This window comes from Amia ocellicauda, chromosome 8 (assembly GCF_036373705.1).
Source record: "Amia ocellicauda isolate fAmiCal2 chromosome 8, fAmiCal2.hap1, whole genome shotgun sequence".
Classification (NCBI taxonomy): Eukaryota; Metazoa; Chordata; class Actinopteri; order Amiiformes; family Amiidae; genus Amia; species Amia ocellicauda.
In genome coordinates this window covers 27,488,988-27,505,419 of record NC_089857.1, presented here as the reverse complement: position 1 = coordinate 27,505,419, position 16,432 = coordinate 27,488,988, and the positions used below count along the sequence as shown (strand labels likewise).

The window sequence follows — 16,432 nt, the reverse complement described above, 5'->3', positions numbered from 1 at the left end:
TTTCTAATTGTAACCTGTGCATTATATATATGTTCTGAATCTCACCAGCACTCTGATTGAATTTGTTATATTGACAGATTCAACTGTTGTTTTTTTTCCAACAGATCCTATAGTAAATGAATCTTGTGATACAAGGACACATTATGTTATTTAATGAGTTTTGCTATTGCAGATATGAGCAATAGTGCATACACAATATACTGTATACAAATAATCTGAATGATTTTCAAAGCCTTGTTATTTAAGATGGCTCATTCGTGTGTCTGTCTTCTTGAACCCAGGTCCTAGTTGTGTGGGATGCAGGTTTAGACAAAGCCAGGAACTACAGAATTTTCCAAGAAGTAAGTTTTACACCAATCTGCTCATCTCTAATATGCCAATAAATCCTCCGAAAGGGTGCTGTGCACTGTTTTCTTAACTGCCACAACACCTTAGGTTACAATGCTCCCTAAACAGGCCGTCTTCTCTTCCCCCAGCACTCCAGTTCATCCATTCTCCTGGATCTTTATTAAACATTTTTAAATGTAATTGCACCACAGATGAGCATAACACTCTATGACTCCTATAGACAAAGCAGCTCTAGCTCTGAAGGACACTTGAATGCTTTTGGCCAAGGTTTGCCGCAAGAGTACTGTCAAAGCAGTTTGCTGTGTGGCTCTGCATGAGGCTGCTTATAATGTAGCCATCAGCAATGTGATAAGGCATGCTTGTGGTTTTCTGTCAATCAGTCCAGGAGACACAGATACAGAAAAGGAAATCCTTTTCTATTTGATGTGCAAAAGGGAGTCTCACCCCAGCTCAATAGTTGCCAGGCAAAACTCAAAGCTCCTTTGTTCAGACAAGATACTTACAAAGGCATGCTGCAGTTAGCATTGTCAGTGACGTCATCATGTAAAGAATCACCTGGAGTTTTCACATCCTCAGAAGGATTCAGATCCAGTCCGAGCTGGTTTCTATTCCCCTTTTGACGGTGTCTTTCTGTTTCTACAGACTTTAGGTATCCTTGAAAGCTGACACTCTAGCCATACATGAGAGAAAAACACTCCCTGTATTCTCATCAAAGGAGGACTAAAACTCAAACATAACAGAAAATTATCTCTAGTCTAATTAAATGAACAGTACATTCTCCTCATCAACATTGAAACTTCTATCTGCTGTTCTATCTCATATACTGTAAACTCTCTTGCAGGACCTGGCAGTGTCTGCTTAACTACACACTTTCTACACACTTAGCACTGGCACCAAAAGCTTTCTCAAAATGTCTGTTTAACAGCAGAACTAACTTACTCTGTACACAATATATAGTTTTCCCGTCATCACTGCTAATGACAGGCAGTTTGACAGTTCCCAAATGTAGATGTTACTGGTGGACGGTGAAGTGTCTTCCCTTGTTCTGAAATCCCTCATATCCTTACTGTCACATCAGCATATGCATTCCTGAAGTGCACATGTGGTGTGTGTCTAACTAGTAACCAATTGTTCCTTCCTTTGTTGTTTTTGCAGGACTCCAGATTCTATCTCGAAACCTATTTGACATTTCCCTCATTGGCAGCTTTGGTCGAGCACTACTACCTCCACCCCCTTCCAAACCACAACACACTGGTTCTGCAAAAGCCATTTGGCTATACTCCACCGAGGTGATCGTGCTGCTTTTGGATGCTGGCTGACAATCAAGCTTCATGTTTGCACAGAACTAAAGGTGCCCTACATGTGAGCAATCTCTTAGGTCCAAAAAGGAGAAAATTGGCATTTTGTAACAATGCCAATACTCTTCATGGGAAGGCGTCACTTGCTTTTTGGCATCGAGATACAGACGGTGTTTGAACAAGTTGATTGCCCAATACTCGGCTGTCCCCACAGACATTGCACAGCCCAGATCATAACTTCTTCTTATTTACTTTATAAGAAAAACAATGTTTTTTATCTGACTTTTATAATGTTATGAAGGGGTTATAACATGGGCAGTTCTACTCAGAATCATCAAGTTGTTTCTTTCACAGCTGTGTTGGCTGTTTTCACTTCATCTAACAGATGTCAAATCATGTATCACTTTTCGAACCTTTATGGTTCCTGTGAATGGATCTGTTGTATATGTAACATAGTCCCCTCAGAACTGAGAACCAAAATATGTTTGATAATGCACAGCAAAAATGAACATTCAAAGTATTTTTTAATATACAGAAATGTAGTTAATTTAAATTCATTTCAGCTGCCTTGGATCTTCATGTCATTTGTGGATTTCCCAATGCTAGGGATAAAAACAAATGGGATAAAACGCTTTACTACACACTTTGCCCTGTGCCTAGTACGCACACACTCAAGTGTCTGTGTGTGGGAAATGCAAACTGTGCAATTGCAATTGGGTAGACCATACGTACAGTAAGGTGGTGCATTATAGTGAAGTATAGTAGTATAGTATAGTAGTATAGGGCCCGAAAGTTAATCTTTACACAGCGCCCACAAGTGGTAAACCCCAGTACTGATTACGATGACTGAAACCAGTCTTCTTCAATTGGCATCACGCCATGATTGAGACCAGGTTTCTCAATCCTGGTCCTTGGGACTGTTTTGATCCCAACTCAGCTCTCGAAGACTCTGTTGCACCCATTGTTTAACTAATAAGTTACTTAGTTAAACCCAATGAACTCATTTAATTTTCTCCTGACAAGTTGCTGACCCCAAGTAGTCTCAGATCACCTACCATTTCTGAGCTGGAAAAACATTCAAACAGTGTAATTAAACAAATAAGTAGTTCATCCAAGGGTTTGTATTACCTGACTAGGAACTCAAGTGCAATTGAAGCCAGGAGACAATAGTATACCCAGCATGAGAACTGGGAAACACTTGCTCAGGCTGTGAAAAATGCAGCTTGCAAGAGAGTGTAATCTCCATTATCTTCTATTGACAAAGATTCTGGCCATTACTAAAGCACTGGGAAAAGACTGACGTAAACACACTAACTATGTGAAGGTATTCTCCACAATGTCTCCAAGAGGAATCTTCACATATAAAAGTATAAGCAGGAGAGAATAGATTAGGAAGTGTGAAATGGATAGGTGTATCATGCAATGCTGCATGAAGATTTATACAGCATCTGTTATTATTGTCATAAGTTGCTATATTGTATATATTTTTATATTATTTGAACTTTGAGCTGTTGACAGGATTTCAGAGGTTTTCCTTTGTACCAAGCTGAAGCTGTTGACAGGATATTAATCATGATTCCTGTTTAGGACTGTTGAGAATATTGTATCAAAACAGAAGAAGGAAATGTGGTTGACTGAAATTGTTTGTGGGCGCTATATGTATTTCCTTTTAAACCATAGACAATCTGTAGCCCTGCTTACTGTGAGCACAGTCACAATGTAGAATTTGTTGTTTTATCACAAGGTACACTTAAAACTTAATTTTTTTTGCTATAACTTACACCAAATATGTTTACTGTTTCATAGACTACAAAATAAAAAAATAAAAATCTGAAACCCCACAAATCTCTAATATCTGTGGTAGTGGATGACATAGTACTGCTTTGCATCAAGCTCAGTAATATAATTATGGTATGAAAACAATCTTACAGCAATTTCATACTGATGTACCAGAAAAAAGAAAAATATGTGGAAAGGGTTAAAATGGAATTACATGAATGAATGATTGCAATACCTTGTGTCTCCCATTCAAGAGGAAATTGTGAAAAAACTGGTATTAAGACAAGAGACTATGCTTTATTTGTTTTTTTAATGTATAAATGCAGTGTCTTCTAGGGAAAGATAACACACTTTTTTATATTTTATTCCATCACAAATCCTAATTTATTTGCTTGCCTATAGTAGGGTAAATTAAGGGAGTCGTGTATTGGTTTGATTCGAATCCAGGACTGAAATGTAATGGGAGTACCAAGGTTGCCTAGCCCTGTGATTCCCACTCCTGGTCTTGGGGCATACAATGTTTATTCAAGTCCACAGTGGTATATATATGGGTAAAACCAAATAATACAGAATTACTATGTAAAATTATTGGGGTAAACTTTCATAAGAAAGGCTCTGAGTTTTTCTTTGCTTGAGTATGGTTCTCCCAGAAACTGATTACAAAAGTAAGACCAGGAATGGTGCTAATGAAAGTAATACTTTTGTTATCTGATACCTTCTATATATGTTTTTCATTGCGAGTCCAGTGTATTTTGTTATGGTCAAAATTATTAAGTATTATAAGTAAGTATTACACCCATGACCCAAATATTGTGTTATTTATTGTATTGTGATACCTACAGAGTAATGTAAATAAAATCATATTTGTATTTCCAGAGTGTACAGATTTGTTATATTTTGTAAAGAATTTATATAAAATGGACACAAATATTAAATACAATGCTTTTGATTTTCTCATGGAACTTGTCTAAAACTGTATGATTTTGTCTGTCAGTATATTTATGTATGTTACTGTTGTTTTTTTAGAGAGAGAAGAGAGCTTTAAGCAGGGTTAAACATTGTATATTAACTTGTTTCTGTTATGTTGATACCCTACTAAAATCTAGCAAATATCTAAATTAAATTCTTAAGGTTTTTTATTATATTGTAAGTTATGTTTTTCTATTACCTGTTGGACACAGTGACCATATGGTTAATTCATCATATATCATAAATATGTGAGATTAACATATGAATGCTGATCTTCATATAAGAACAAGTATTGTTCAATTTGAACTAGAGCAACGGTTTAAAAAAATAATATTAATTATAATAATAATAATTCCATCAACAATATGAAATATGTATCCCTTCTTAGTCTACACTGAAAATGTTGTGTCCAGGTAGTACTAGTCTAAGAGGATGCAATCATTCCATGAATCATTTAAGCCTTATAGAAAAGTCTTTATAGAAGAGTCTTTGACTAGTTTATTTTTCTCACTAGAAGGGCATGAACACAGTTTGAATCATTCAATCTAAGGTTGAAAATTGTAGGTACAACTGAATTATTATATTCTTAAAATAGGATTATTAACAGTAATGCCTGGTGAGACCAATCTGAAACTTAAAAAAACAGACAATGGATTATTTTCAATAAATGAAAACTTTAACTTAAAAAAATAGATACAGGCTCTGTTTAATGGTTTCTTAAACTAGGAACTTCTTCCTTCTTGACTTAAAATGTTAAGTCAGAACAAAAAAGCTGGTAGCATAGGAATTGTGATGTTCCAAAAGGTTGTGGAGATAAAGAATTAAGTAATAAAGACTGAATTAAACAAAACAGTGTGTAGTTAACCTGGATCCACAACCAAAACACAACACAAAAAGAGAGAAACCACATCCACGTATACTGAAAACTTGAAAACATCAAAGTATAGCCTGTGTATTCCAAAACTGAACTAAAAACTAATCTGCTCAGCATGATATAGCTGAAGGAGCCTACCTCAGGCATCTGACACACAGGTAAAGCAATGAGGAATTTCACTGCACCAGAGTGCACACAGGCAACTGTACTCCAGCCAATACAATAATGAAGGGCTCTGACACATGTTTCATGACAGGTTGCCCTTAGGAGGAAATTTGTCGTCCTCAACTAGTTTGGAAATACAAAGTTGGCATTCATCACAAAATGATCTCATTACAATATGTCAGAATTTGCTATGCATTCCCAGTGGTGGCCCTGATGAATTATCCAGGGTTAAGCAGGAATTTCCTCTGTGTTGTGCCTACATTGCTTTAATGCTAAACTGTGTACTTCTTTACTCACAGGTTTGGATAACACGATCTACCATAGAAATTGCTTATACGGTACATGCAGAACAAAACCTATGAACCTTTATTATGATAGTTAGTGGTAGCTGGCTAATGTAGTAACACAAAGTCAGAGTAGGGTGAAACCAAAGCAAAACACAGTAAAAGCAAATCAATTTTATAGAATTTCATCTGTTATTTCATGACCCTGAAAAATAAAATATAGTCATAGATGCATGTACAAATCACAATAATAATCCAACTGAATTACACTATTAAGACAATGTGTTGTCTCATCTGTTCTTGAAAACATTTTGTATTGGTATCATTTATTTAATTATTTTTTACAGATGGTGTAATTTTCCCAAATTAGTTTACATACTGCATCAGCAAAAAACGAGTCTGTACTACTTCATAATAGGTATTTGAAAGATAAGCACATTTAATCCTTCAGGTAAAATTATTTAAAAATTGATATTAATATGACTCAGGAATTCTATACTATTTTCAATCAAAACACACTAAGGTGCAAGTTTGTTGCGAAATTGGCCTTGGTTGAAAGACTAAACTATTATTTTGATCAAAAGTGATGAATGTTTTCTACCAATGTATGCATTTATGTATGTAGAAATGTATTTACATGGCTTAAAACCACAAGCAATACTTAAATATTAATTTGAAAACATTTTGTTTATGTGTTGTTTATTGTCAAGTCTATTTTGGTTGTTTGTGTTTTTTTAAATGTTGGTAAAGGCAAATTTTAATTCTGTGTGTAAGTGTGAAGTGTGAGGCATTTGTTTTGCTAGTGGGAGATCACAAACTCCATTTCACTTGGGAAGGGTGAGAAACCTCTCCACTCAGAAGCTGTTCAAAGTATTAATAACAGAAATCCCAGTGCAGTTCACCCAAACTGAGCTTCATACGAAACAGTACACATTCTAACTCCCTGATGAATAAATAATCAAACTGAACCTTTGATATATGGATTTATCTTGTATTTAATTAATAATATGATGCTGATGAGACGTTTCATAACACAATATTGATTTTTGTTTCCCCAGTATTGACTTCAGTTAGGTTGTCACAACACTCATAACAAAACATATTTAAAACAGAATATTTGTCACACGTTACAAGATCGTGTCTGGACTAATTTAAATATTGAGAGACTTACTGTATCTCCTTGGGTTTATTGTTCAGTCAATTGCAATGTTGTTCTCTCAGGCCAATAGCTGAAATATAGAATAAACTTGTTCATTAAAGATTAATACTGGGGCTTTGATAAGTGTGCCACGGTGATTAAAAATGTGATTAGATAGTATTTTTCTAGGCAAATAATGCTGCAACAAACAATGTCTGGTTGCAGCTATTAGTGTGAACTTTCATTCATATGAACACACAGCGCCACCATGTGGCAGATGCTGCACCCATGCGACCCGCACAGCTTTGCTGTGGGCTTGACTCAGGTGGCTGGAGCATTGAACTGAACACACACATCTGGGCCTCCATTCCCTGATTTCTCCCAAATACCCATGACTACTTCTTCCAGTAAAGGAAAACCCTCAACACCCAGTGTTTCAAAAACAGACAAAGCATTAGATAGATATTTAAATAATAGTAATCCAAAACTCTTTAATACTTTAAATTCTCCATCAGTGCATTCAACTAACATGGTTTTCTATTCTGCTCCATTGATTTGAATAAAACATATACACACTGTCCCATCTTTCCTTTAACACATACCGGACTAATTCACTGTCGACCATAGAAAAAAGAATTGCCCGCAACCCACAGAAAGACATGATTTATTTCCCGTAACTAACAGCTAACATCACTTTTGAATTATTTTACCCCTGATGAGAGTATCAAATATTCAGAAACACATGTACATTTTATCTCCCCTCTACTGAACACACAGTCCAGATTCAAACCTCTCCAGTTGGTGTAGCAGCCTGCAATACACTGACTCAATAGACATTAATACAATGCAATAAATAATACATTTACACACATACCACATCTGTAATGAGCACCCCATTCATTATTTTCATCTTTAAAATGGCCACTTGTGATAGGAATCTGCAATTAGAGAGTGTGTCAAAATCTGTATTATCTGTATTTAATCCACCATGTGCACCTTTTAAGAGCTGAATATTGTTATATTCAGGCAATTAAGCACAATATTGGTTACATAAAGTAATTCATTGTGAACTCCAAAGACAGAAGGGCCTCAAGAACCAGGGCCTATATTTATAAATCGTATTTACTCCCCTGCTTACCCGTGCAAATTCAAAAATGAAACATTAGATCGACTCGTAAGGCTGAGTGAGAAGTAAACTTATATGCATGTCAATCATACATGCAATATTTTCTTCATGTTATAATGATGGTAGTGCTAGATAGTGGGGGGTGACTGCGGTTCTGCGGGTTATATATAGATGATTAAATTCTGCAGTAAATATACAGGACAAATACTCATCAAATGTGGAGTTTATCACAATAATTGTTTAGTAAATCATTGCTTTTTCAATTGAACATGAATAGACAAATACAGTATACCTTGTTCAACGAGTTGATGCGTTCCATGACGTCACTTCGTTATCAGAAACGTTGTTTCCAGAGGTGGAAATAGCACGATAACCGTCTAGCCTTCTGGGTAACTGGAGATATTGCTACAGTAGAAAAATATAATTAAAAACGAATTAAAAATATGTCCGAAAACACGAACTATGCCGGGCCCGTAAGTTAGCGTGCTGCTCGTTTGGAGATGGGTTGTGCTGCAATTTTTTGAATAGTAACTTTACATTATGGTCGTTGACATAGCGGGGGTTGATGCAATAATTAGATCACTACCCAAAATACGGTAAATGTATCAAGAGGAAGTTGAACAATGACAAGCGGACATTTTGAAATACATCTCGTTATTTATTTAGTTATTTATTTTTAGAAAGAAAGGAAAAGTTCTTCTAAAGCAGCTTCATTAACACAGAATACGTCAACGGAGATATGAATGTATATGAATGTCATGAAAAATCATTATCGTAGGTCAACTGCAGCTGCGCCAATATTCCAGTAATATTCTAGTAACTTGGGAATGTATGAAATTCAAACACTTTTTTAATGAAATGCCTTACTGAGAATTGGTTAATACAAATTAATAATGCATATAACGACTCTAACATTTATGCATATGAACAAATTGGCCCCATTTTGGGCAGCTCCATTTTACAACAAAGCTGGGATAAAGGAAAAAGCCACATGGTACCTTACACTTTGTATATTTCAAGACTTTCCCTGTCAGATCAGCCAATCCGATGCATATCACAGCACTGAATAAGTATTAGTCAAATGTGTCAGTGGTTAGGATGAGACTGAACAGTAATTATCCTTTTAACAAGAGTTTATAGAGATATTATGTGACAAAGATGTCATTTGTGTGAATACATTAACAGGGCATATTGTGTTCCCGCTGATCTCGCTGGTGAGGACTCAGATGAGTGAATTAATTAACACTGAACAGGTTTTTAGCATCTTAGCAGCAGACAAAGTGCCTTGGCAAAGAGGAAGGAGAACATTTTCTTTCACAGAGACATCAATTCAGAAAGCAGGGGGAAAGCGTGTTTGATGTCAATGATACATGTTTCTCGAGATAACTCTGCCCCTAAGAAAACTGTAGTGCAAGAAGGACTGATGAGTTAGACTCAAAATCAAGACAAATGTTCTCCACAACTGAACATCAAAAACTCAATTTCTTAATCATGTGGGGTAGTCACCTACTCATGACTCACCTATCCCAGATGGTCCCTTACAAAAGTTTAGCAGGGTAAATATTTAAGGTTATGTTTTCCCTAGTACCATGTTTATCCTCTGCATTTAACATACATTTACTTTGTTTACACTATATGAAAAGCATTTTAGTGTTTTTTGTTGATTAGTTAACATCTTTGTTTAGACTAGGGTCTGTAACCCTGGTCCAAGAGAGCAATAGTCTTTTACGATCACGGAGTAGTGGGTTTGGAGCACATGTGATTATTGGCTGGATTGAATCAGTCAGAGCTCAGATGGAATGAAAACCAGATCAAAATGCAGATCAAGGGCGCTTCGCAATATAGAGAAGCATTGAAACAAAATGTAGAAAAAAATATAATATATTGAAAAGGATAGAATTTACATCCAGGTGAATAGTGGAACAAAACAACAGTGCTACACATTTGACACGGCTTCCCTTGACAGGGATACAATTCTAAAGTGACTGTTGGCCTCAACGCAATGACATGCACAATGACAGATTAAAAGCAATGATTTGTTTAAATATGTGTGATATCTCAAAACAGCGGGGTTAAATGGGATTTGATTTGTTTATTCCAGCAGTCCAGTAGTTTTCATAGGTGTCTGTTAATCAATTAAAAGGCAAAAAAGTTGGTACAGTTAAGCCAATAAGGAGTTGTATTAGAGATGGTGTGGACAATACCAATGATCAGATCACTCCTCCTCTAAACTGATTATTGTGTATAATAAATAAAGATCAGTTTTACATATGTATGTATGATTTATGTACAGTATATAGTATTAATGTATGTTAATGTTATTTTTGTAATTTGCTTTTCTTTATTTAATTCTTTCTTTCTTTCCTTATTGATATATAACACCATGTAACACAATTTTTGTTCCTGGGTAGTAAGTGTTATATCCTAATTGCTTATGCCTCAAAAGAATAGAAAATGGCTATTATTCCCCACAAACTTTGCTTTTGTGACCAGGAGAGTGATATTTTGAAATTTAACTATTTCCAATGAGAAAACGGGTGAATTTGTGTCTTTCATTAACATAAAGTCAGAAAAAAACAACTTATACTTTACAGTATAATCGTAAATCTCGAAGAACTACTCAGTTCTAAATATTTTGTAGAATAAATACATGTTAATTTGGATTCATATGTTGTTACTACCAGGAACAAAACAATATTTAAAAAAAAAAAAAAGTTTTTTCCTTGGGCTGAATGAATCTAGGTCAAAAGCAGCTTCTAGGAATGCTACTTCCATTCATAGCACTGGAACACTAGCTGGCAAATTCCTATGAATGGCCTGCTATCATAGTTCAATAGATATTATATTCACCATTAAATTCTCCTAAATCATCATTCTCTCTAAACAACAGAAGGATGTTTAATCAATAACCTATTATCACCTCAGAGCTGTGAATACAAGCTTGATATGCCTCTATTTAACTCACCAGGAAGATATAAAAAAATAAAACAAAATAAGCATCAATGCTTCACTTTACCAATCACTACAGGATCCCAGAAGCATATTAACTTTCCCTGTGTGCATCTCCAATTCAAGAGCTACAGAGCAGGCCTCAAAATGAGCTTAAAGAAAACCAAAGTGATCATTAACAAATACTCTCTTCCCACTAAAGTATAGTGTAAGATATACTAGAGAAAATCATATTTTGTCTACTACAGAAGATCCTTTCTCCATGCTAGCCTGTGTTTCCTGAAAGCCTGTAGCTTAACCATTATATGTTCATCTGTGGTATGCACCCACGTAAAAAGATCAAAGTTGATTGGATTCATGTGTTATCTTATCTTCTTAGGCCTAGGCAGAAAGGGGCCTTGAGGTTCTTGGCCATCTTTACAAAATAACTAGACAAAATGGGGCCCATGGTTACACGTGATTGGATCATGTTTTGAGCTCATTATATAGATTTATTAGAAAATGATTGGTCAGGTTTGTCTACAACTGAGCAAATAAACCAGAAGGAGAAGACAAAGGAAGAAGACCAGACGAAGACTGCTTAAGACACACCAGGCTGCCTGCTGAGAGAAGAGCAGAGAATACACATTTTATTTTCTGTAACCCAAGAGAAGATTTCATATTTTATGGCTAAAATCAAATTATATTCACATTAAATCTGTCCCATATAAAAGATCACTGCACATTTATACCTTGCTGCGTTTTCCCTCAGAAAAGAATCCTACAGAGATGAGTTTCAGTTAAACCATTATGCAGATGGTATTTTGAGCTATATTTCTAATTATCTGTTGTCTGGAATTTAAGGAACTGAGCGCATGCAAAACTAAAAAAGGATTTTAAGCAATACATTTCAGACATGTACCTGTCATTGATTGGTAACCTAGTTAGATTAATTTAGAGCTAATAAAGATAAAAAATAAAGTATAAAGCAAGCTAAGGACAGACTGCTGATAATTATGTTGTCTTTGGCAACAGTACACCTAGAGCAGTGTATTTTAAAAGGCCAGTTTAACTAGAACTAATTAAGACATTAATTTAATTAAGGATTCTATAAGCCTAAGTAATTAAGAGTTCAGTTGGAATGAAAACCAGAAAACACAAGGGGGTCCAGGACCAGGACTGAGAAACACTGCTTTAAAGGTCTCTAGTGTCGACAAAACAAACCAATAGCAAAATTGACTTCCATGAACCTCTTTTCACTCGGCAAAAAATGGGAAAAAAGAAGAAAAAATGTCATTACTTGAACAAATGCATGCTTAATCCTTTAATTTGTTTCTTTACTAATTATGCATTTATTTGCCAAAATTAACAATGGTTTTCTTCAGGCTACATATGTATAATTTGTCTGTGTCTACAATGTCCCCCTTACAATGCTAATAAGGTAAGATAACAGAATTTCCAATAACTGTGATACAATGAGTATATTAACATGATTTAATCATTCTAATTCTAGCTTTGTAAGCAGGTCGGGAGGGCAGAAATAAAGGCTGACAGCTCTATGTATAGTCACAATTCACTAAAATGTACTGTGGCAAAGCCCAATTTGTCCTGTTGGAGAAGCTTTGTACAACACAAGTATGCAGCTGCAGCTGTATGTTCAAAAAAAGAAAAGAAAAAAAAATATTACCATGAATATATTTTTTATTAAGATGCTCCTCTATTTTCTGTCTAACACTTTTTTCTAACATTTTACAAGTAATACAGGTGAGACTGATTGGTCAGTAATTTCCTGGCTCAGTTTTATACCCTTTCTTGTGGATTGGTATGACATTAGCAGTTTTCCAATCAGTTGGCACATCCCCTGTTCTAAGTGTCATTTGGAATATTTTAATTAGCGGTCTGGAAACAATGTCCCTCATTTCTTTAAGTACTGTTTGAAATATACCATCTGGCCCAGGTGATTTGTTTGTTATTAATTCTGCTAGTCCCTTTAGTACCTCCTCCTCATGTATCCTGATCTCTTTTTGCAGTTCTATATATTATTTGTATTTAGATTAATCTCTATCACTTTTGTATGCACTATACAACATTTTCTTTCTCTTGATATTTTGTTTGCATACTTCTATTAAACCATTTTGGCCAATGATTTTTGGTCCTCAATTTGCAAAGTTTTGGTACAAATTTCTCCTGGGCCTCTAGTAGTTCTCCTGACCCTTCCTCACCAAGTGCTCGCCTCAGCTGCTCGTTCAGTCCCTGGTCCTCTCCCACCTGGACTATTGCAACTCTCTCCTGGCCGGCCTGCCTGCAACTACTACCTGTCCGCTCCAGCTCATCCAGAACTCTGTGGCTCGTCTGGTAAACTCTCTCCCCCGATTTGCACACGCTACTCCACTGCTCCGCTCCCTCCACTGGCTCCTAATACCGGCACACATTCAGTTCAAGACATTGACCCTCACCTACCGCTGTCTCAACCACACTGCACCAAGCTACCTTCAGTCCCTCGTCTCTCCATACATCCCCTCCAGACCACTGCGCTCTTCCGGTGCCAGAAGACTAACTCTGCCTCCTCTCCACTCCCCTTCCTCCAGAGCCTCTCCTTCTCATCCTGGCACCTAAATGGTGGAATGACCTGCCCACTGAAGTCAAAACAGCAGAGTCCTTGACCTCCTTCCAGCACTTACTCAAAACACATCTTTTCAGACAGTACTGGTAATTTAGCCATTTACTTTCATGTAAGATAGCACTTTACACTGTTTTATCATACTACTTGCCTTGCGTTACTAGTACTCATATTGTTCTTTTGATTTCCCTTATGCTCTCTTTCCCTTGGCCCTTGACTGTGACCTAACATCCTGTCTGCACTCGGCTTTTACAATCCAGGATGTAAGACCCCATATATTGTATACACTTGTGTAAATTGGAATTTGTAAAATGTATTATGCTTTGAATTGCACTGTATTATGTCAACTGGAATTTGTAATATGTTTTATGCCTTGAACTGCACTGTATTTTTGCACTTTGTATTGCGCTTATATTTTGTAAGTCACCCTGGATAAGGGAAATAAATAAATAAATAAATAAATAATAATAATAATAATAATAATAATAATAATAATAATAATAATAATAATAATAATAATAATAATAATAGTATATTATTGAAATATAACCATCCATTTTCGGCTGAATCTGTATCCAGTGTACTCCAGTCTAACTCTTCCAAGTGCTGCCTCATACTTCCAAGGTTTGCTTTTCTAAAGTTGTAGATCATTGTTTTGCAATTGGTCCTTGTTTTTTGAAAGAATGCCTCAAAGCTAACCATATTGTGATCACAGTTTGTCATTGGTTCTCTAACTAGTGTCCCCCTGACTATCTTGGTCATTTGAAAACATCAAGTCAATGCATGCACTCTCTCTGGTTGGTTCCCTGACAAATTTAGTTAGAAAGCAGTTGTTTGCCATCTCAACCATTTCTATTTCTGCTTCTGTAGTCCTGACTGGGCTTTCCCAGTCTATGTTCGGGAAATTGAAATCCCCCATCATAACAGCCACATCCTTGCTACATGCAGTCCTGATTACATTGTACAATGCAATGTCTTTTTGAATTTCTGAATCACGTGGTCTATAACACACTCCTACCACTTATCCTCCGGATGTTTTACTCAAAAGGATCTAATTTGAGTTCTTCTGCTTCAGTGTCATTTCTGACATATAATGCTACCCCACCACCTCTTCGATTATGCCTGTCTTTCCTAAACTGTGTGTATCCTTTAAAATTTTAAATTCCTGTAAGCCATGTTTCTGTCACTCCTACAACATCATAGTACTTCACATCACATGCCAGCAATGTGGCTTCTAGGTCTAACATTTTGTTCCTTATACTCCTGACATTGAGGCACAAACATTTCAGGACTTTCCTACTAGCAGCTTTCCTTAGTAGAACATCTCCCATTGTCAGAGCCCCCTGCCCCCCCTGGTATCAGCTCCTCATAAAGTAGGACACATGCTGCATTAAAATAAAGTATAAAAAAGGTAGATGAAACAGCTGACACATTAAGCACAACAGAGACTAATTCAAACTCAGAAGTGTCAAGTTTTAACAGCTTGCTCCCCTTGTTCTCCATAACAGGGAAATCTTCTTCTGAATTGTTTGAGTACGAGTAAAATACACAACATCATTTTAAATGTCGAGAGTAACTACAGTAGCAAATTTAACAAAGTGAGACAGAGCAAACAACCCTTGTTCAACTGCATCCATTCACGCTCTTGTAAGAAATCAAAATATGTATTTTCATGTGGCATCATACATACTTAATTTGAACATGGCAAGATACATAGATCAAATTGTAAATTAAAAAGCTTACAATGGACATAGTTCAGCAGTTTGTATGAGACTCTTCAAGACAGATGTCTCCACCCCTGTTTGTGGTGAACTGCATTGTTACACTACACATAGTGTATGTCTTTAGCCACTGATAGAAGAAACCTATAAAACCTAATGAATGGTGTATTCCATGACTTGTGTTGGAGACCACTGCTTTAAATTGTGACCCCATAAATACCTGCAGAAAGAGCACCATTGATTCAATGAGGTGAATAGATGTAATTAAGAGCTAAGGTGGAATTAAAAGCAGAACACTGTGACCCAGATAAACATTGTTGATCTGTAGCATTGCACCCCCCCCCTCAAAAAACAACAACAACAACAACAACAACAACATATGTATATATATTTCTAGGTATTCATAATAAGGCAGAGTTCACTGTCTATAAAACCATGCACACACACACACACACACATACATATATATATATATATATATATATATATATATATATATATATATATATATATATATATATATATATATATAATTTTTGCTATGAAATATTGGGAAACTACTGTTATAAACACAAATATTACTTTACCAAATATATGGGGATACAATACAAAACCTGTGTTATTCCTCCCAATGTGCATTTTGTAGTGCAGGGAGAAGCTGGCCTCGGTGTTATTTAATAGATAGTATAAAGAGAGGTTCGTGTGAGCTGTCGAGTGAATGTTTTAATATTACAATTGTCAAACAAAGCCTCGCCTTGTTAAATAAATCTTCAGCTGAACTCAGATGCAAGGTTCCGCCATACCGAAAACCTGTCTTGCAGGTTGGCCGAGACTTAATTTTGACTAATCTATTTGTAGTTAATGACACAGACTCCTTAAGTTTAGTAGTTCTTGGCTGCAGCTCGTTAATTATTTTTTTTTAACTAAGTAATTCAAGTAAGATGCGCTTTAATTGATAGCGTCAATAAAAATATCAAAATCAACATAATTAAATTAAAAACATCCTGTTGAGAAACCAGAAAACTACAAATAAAAACGTTAACATTGATTACATCGATTTGTGCTATAATTAAAAAAACAAAACAAAAAAAAAAACACAAATATAGCTATAAATAATGCCAGTGCACTTGTGTGTGCATTACTTTTCAAAACATTTGAATTGTGGTAATCTTGGGAGACAGA

At 35.8% G+C, this 16,432-nt stretch overlaps 1 protein-coding gene and 1 long non-coding RNA gene across 3 annotated transcripts in view; one reads left to right on the top strand and one right to left on the bottom strand.

The window, feature by feature from the left end:
- Positions 1–3,322, top strand: part of sh3bp2 (SH3-domain binding protein 2) — a 36,735-nt gene extending 33,413 nt beyond the window's left edge. For both annotated transcript variants that reach the window (XM_066710885.1, XM_066710884.1), the window contains exons 12-13: positions 282–341; positions 1,504–3,322. In XM_066710885.1, the coding sequence (XP_066566982.1) occupies positions 282–341; positions 1,504–1,641 (198 nt within the window). In that variant the 3' untranslated portion in view covers positions 1,642–3,322. The remainder of the gene's footprint in view (positions 1–281; positions 342–1,503) is intronic.
- LOC136754768 (uncharacterized) overlaps positions 1–13,196 on the bottom strand; it is a 62,611-nt gene extending 49,415 nt beyond the window's left edge. Inside the window, exons 1-3 of the long non-coding RNA XR_010817592.1 lie at positions 13,132–13,196; positions 8,274–8,386; positions 6,889–6,946 (exon numbers count right to left, since the gene is read on the bottom strand). This is a non-coding gene — a long non-coding RNA (uncharacterized LOC136754768). The remainder of the gene's footprint in view (positions 1–6,888; positions 6,947–8,273; positions 8,387–13,131) is intronic.
- Between the last annotated feature and the right edge of the window lie 3,236 nt (positions 13,197–16,432).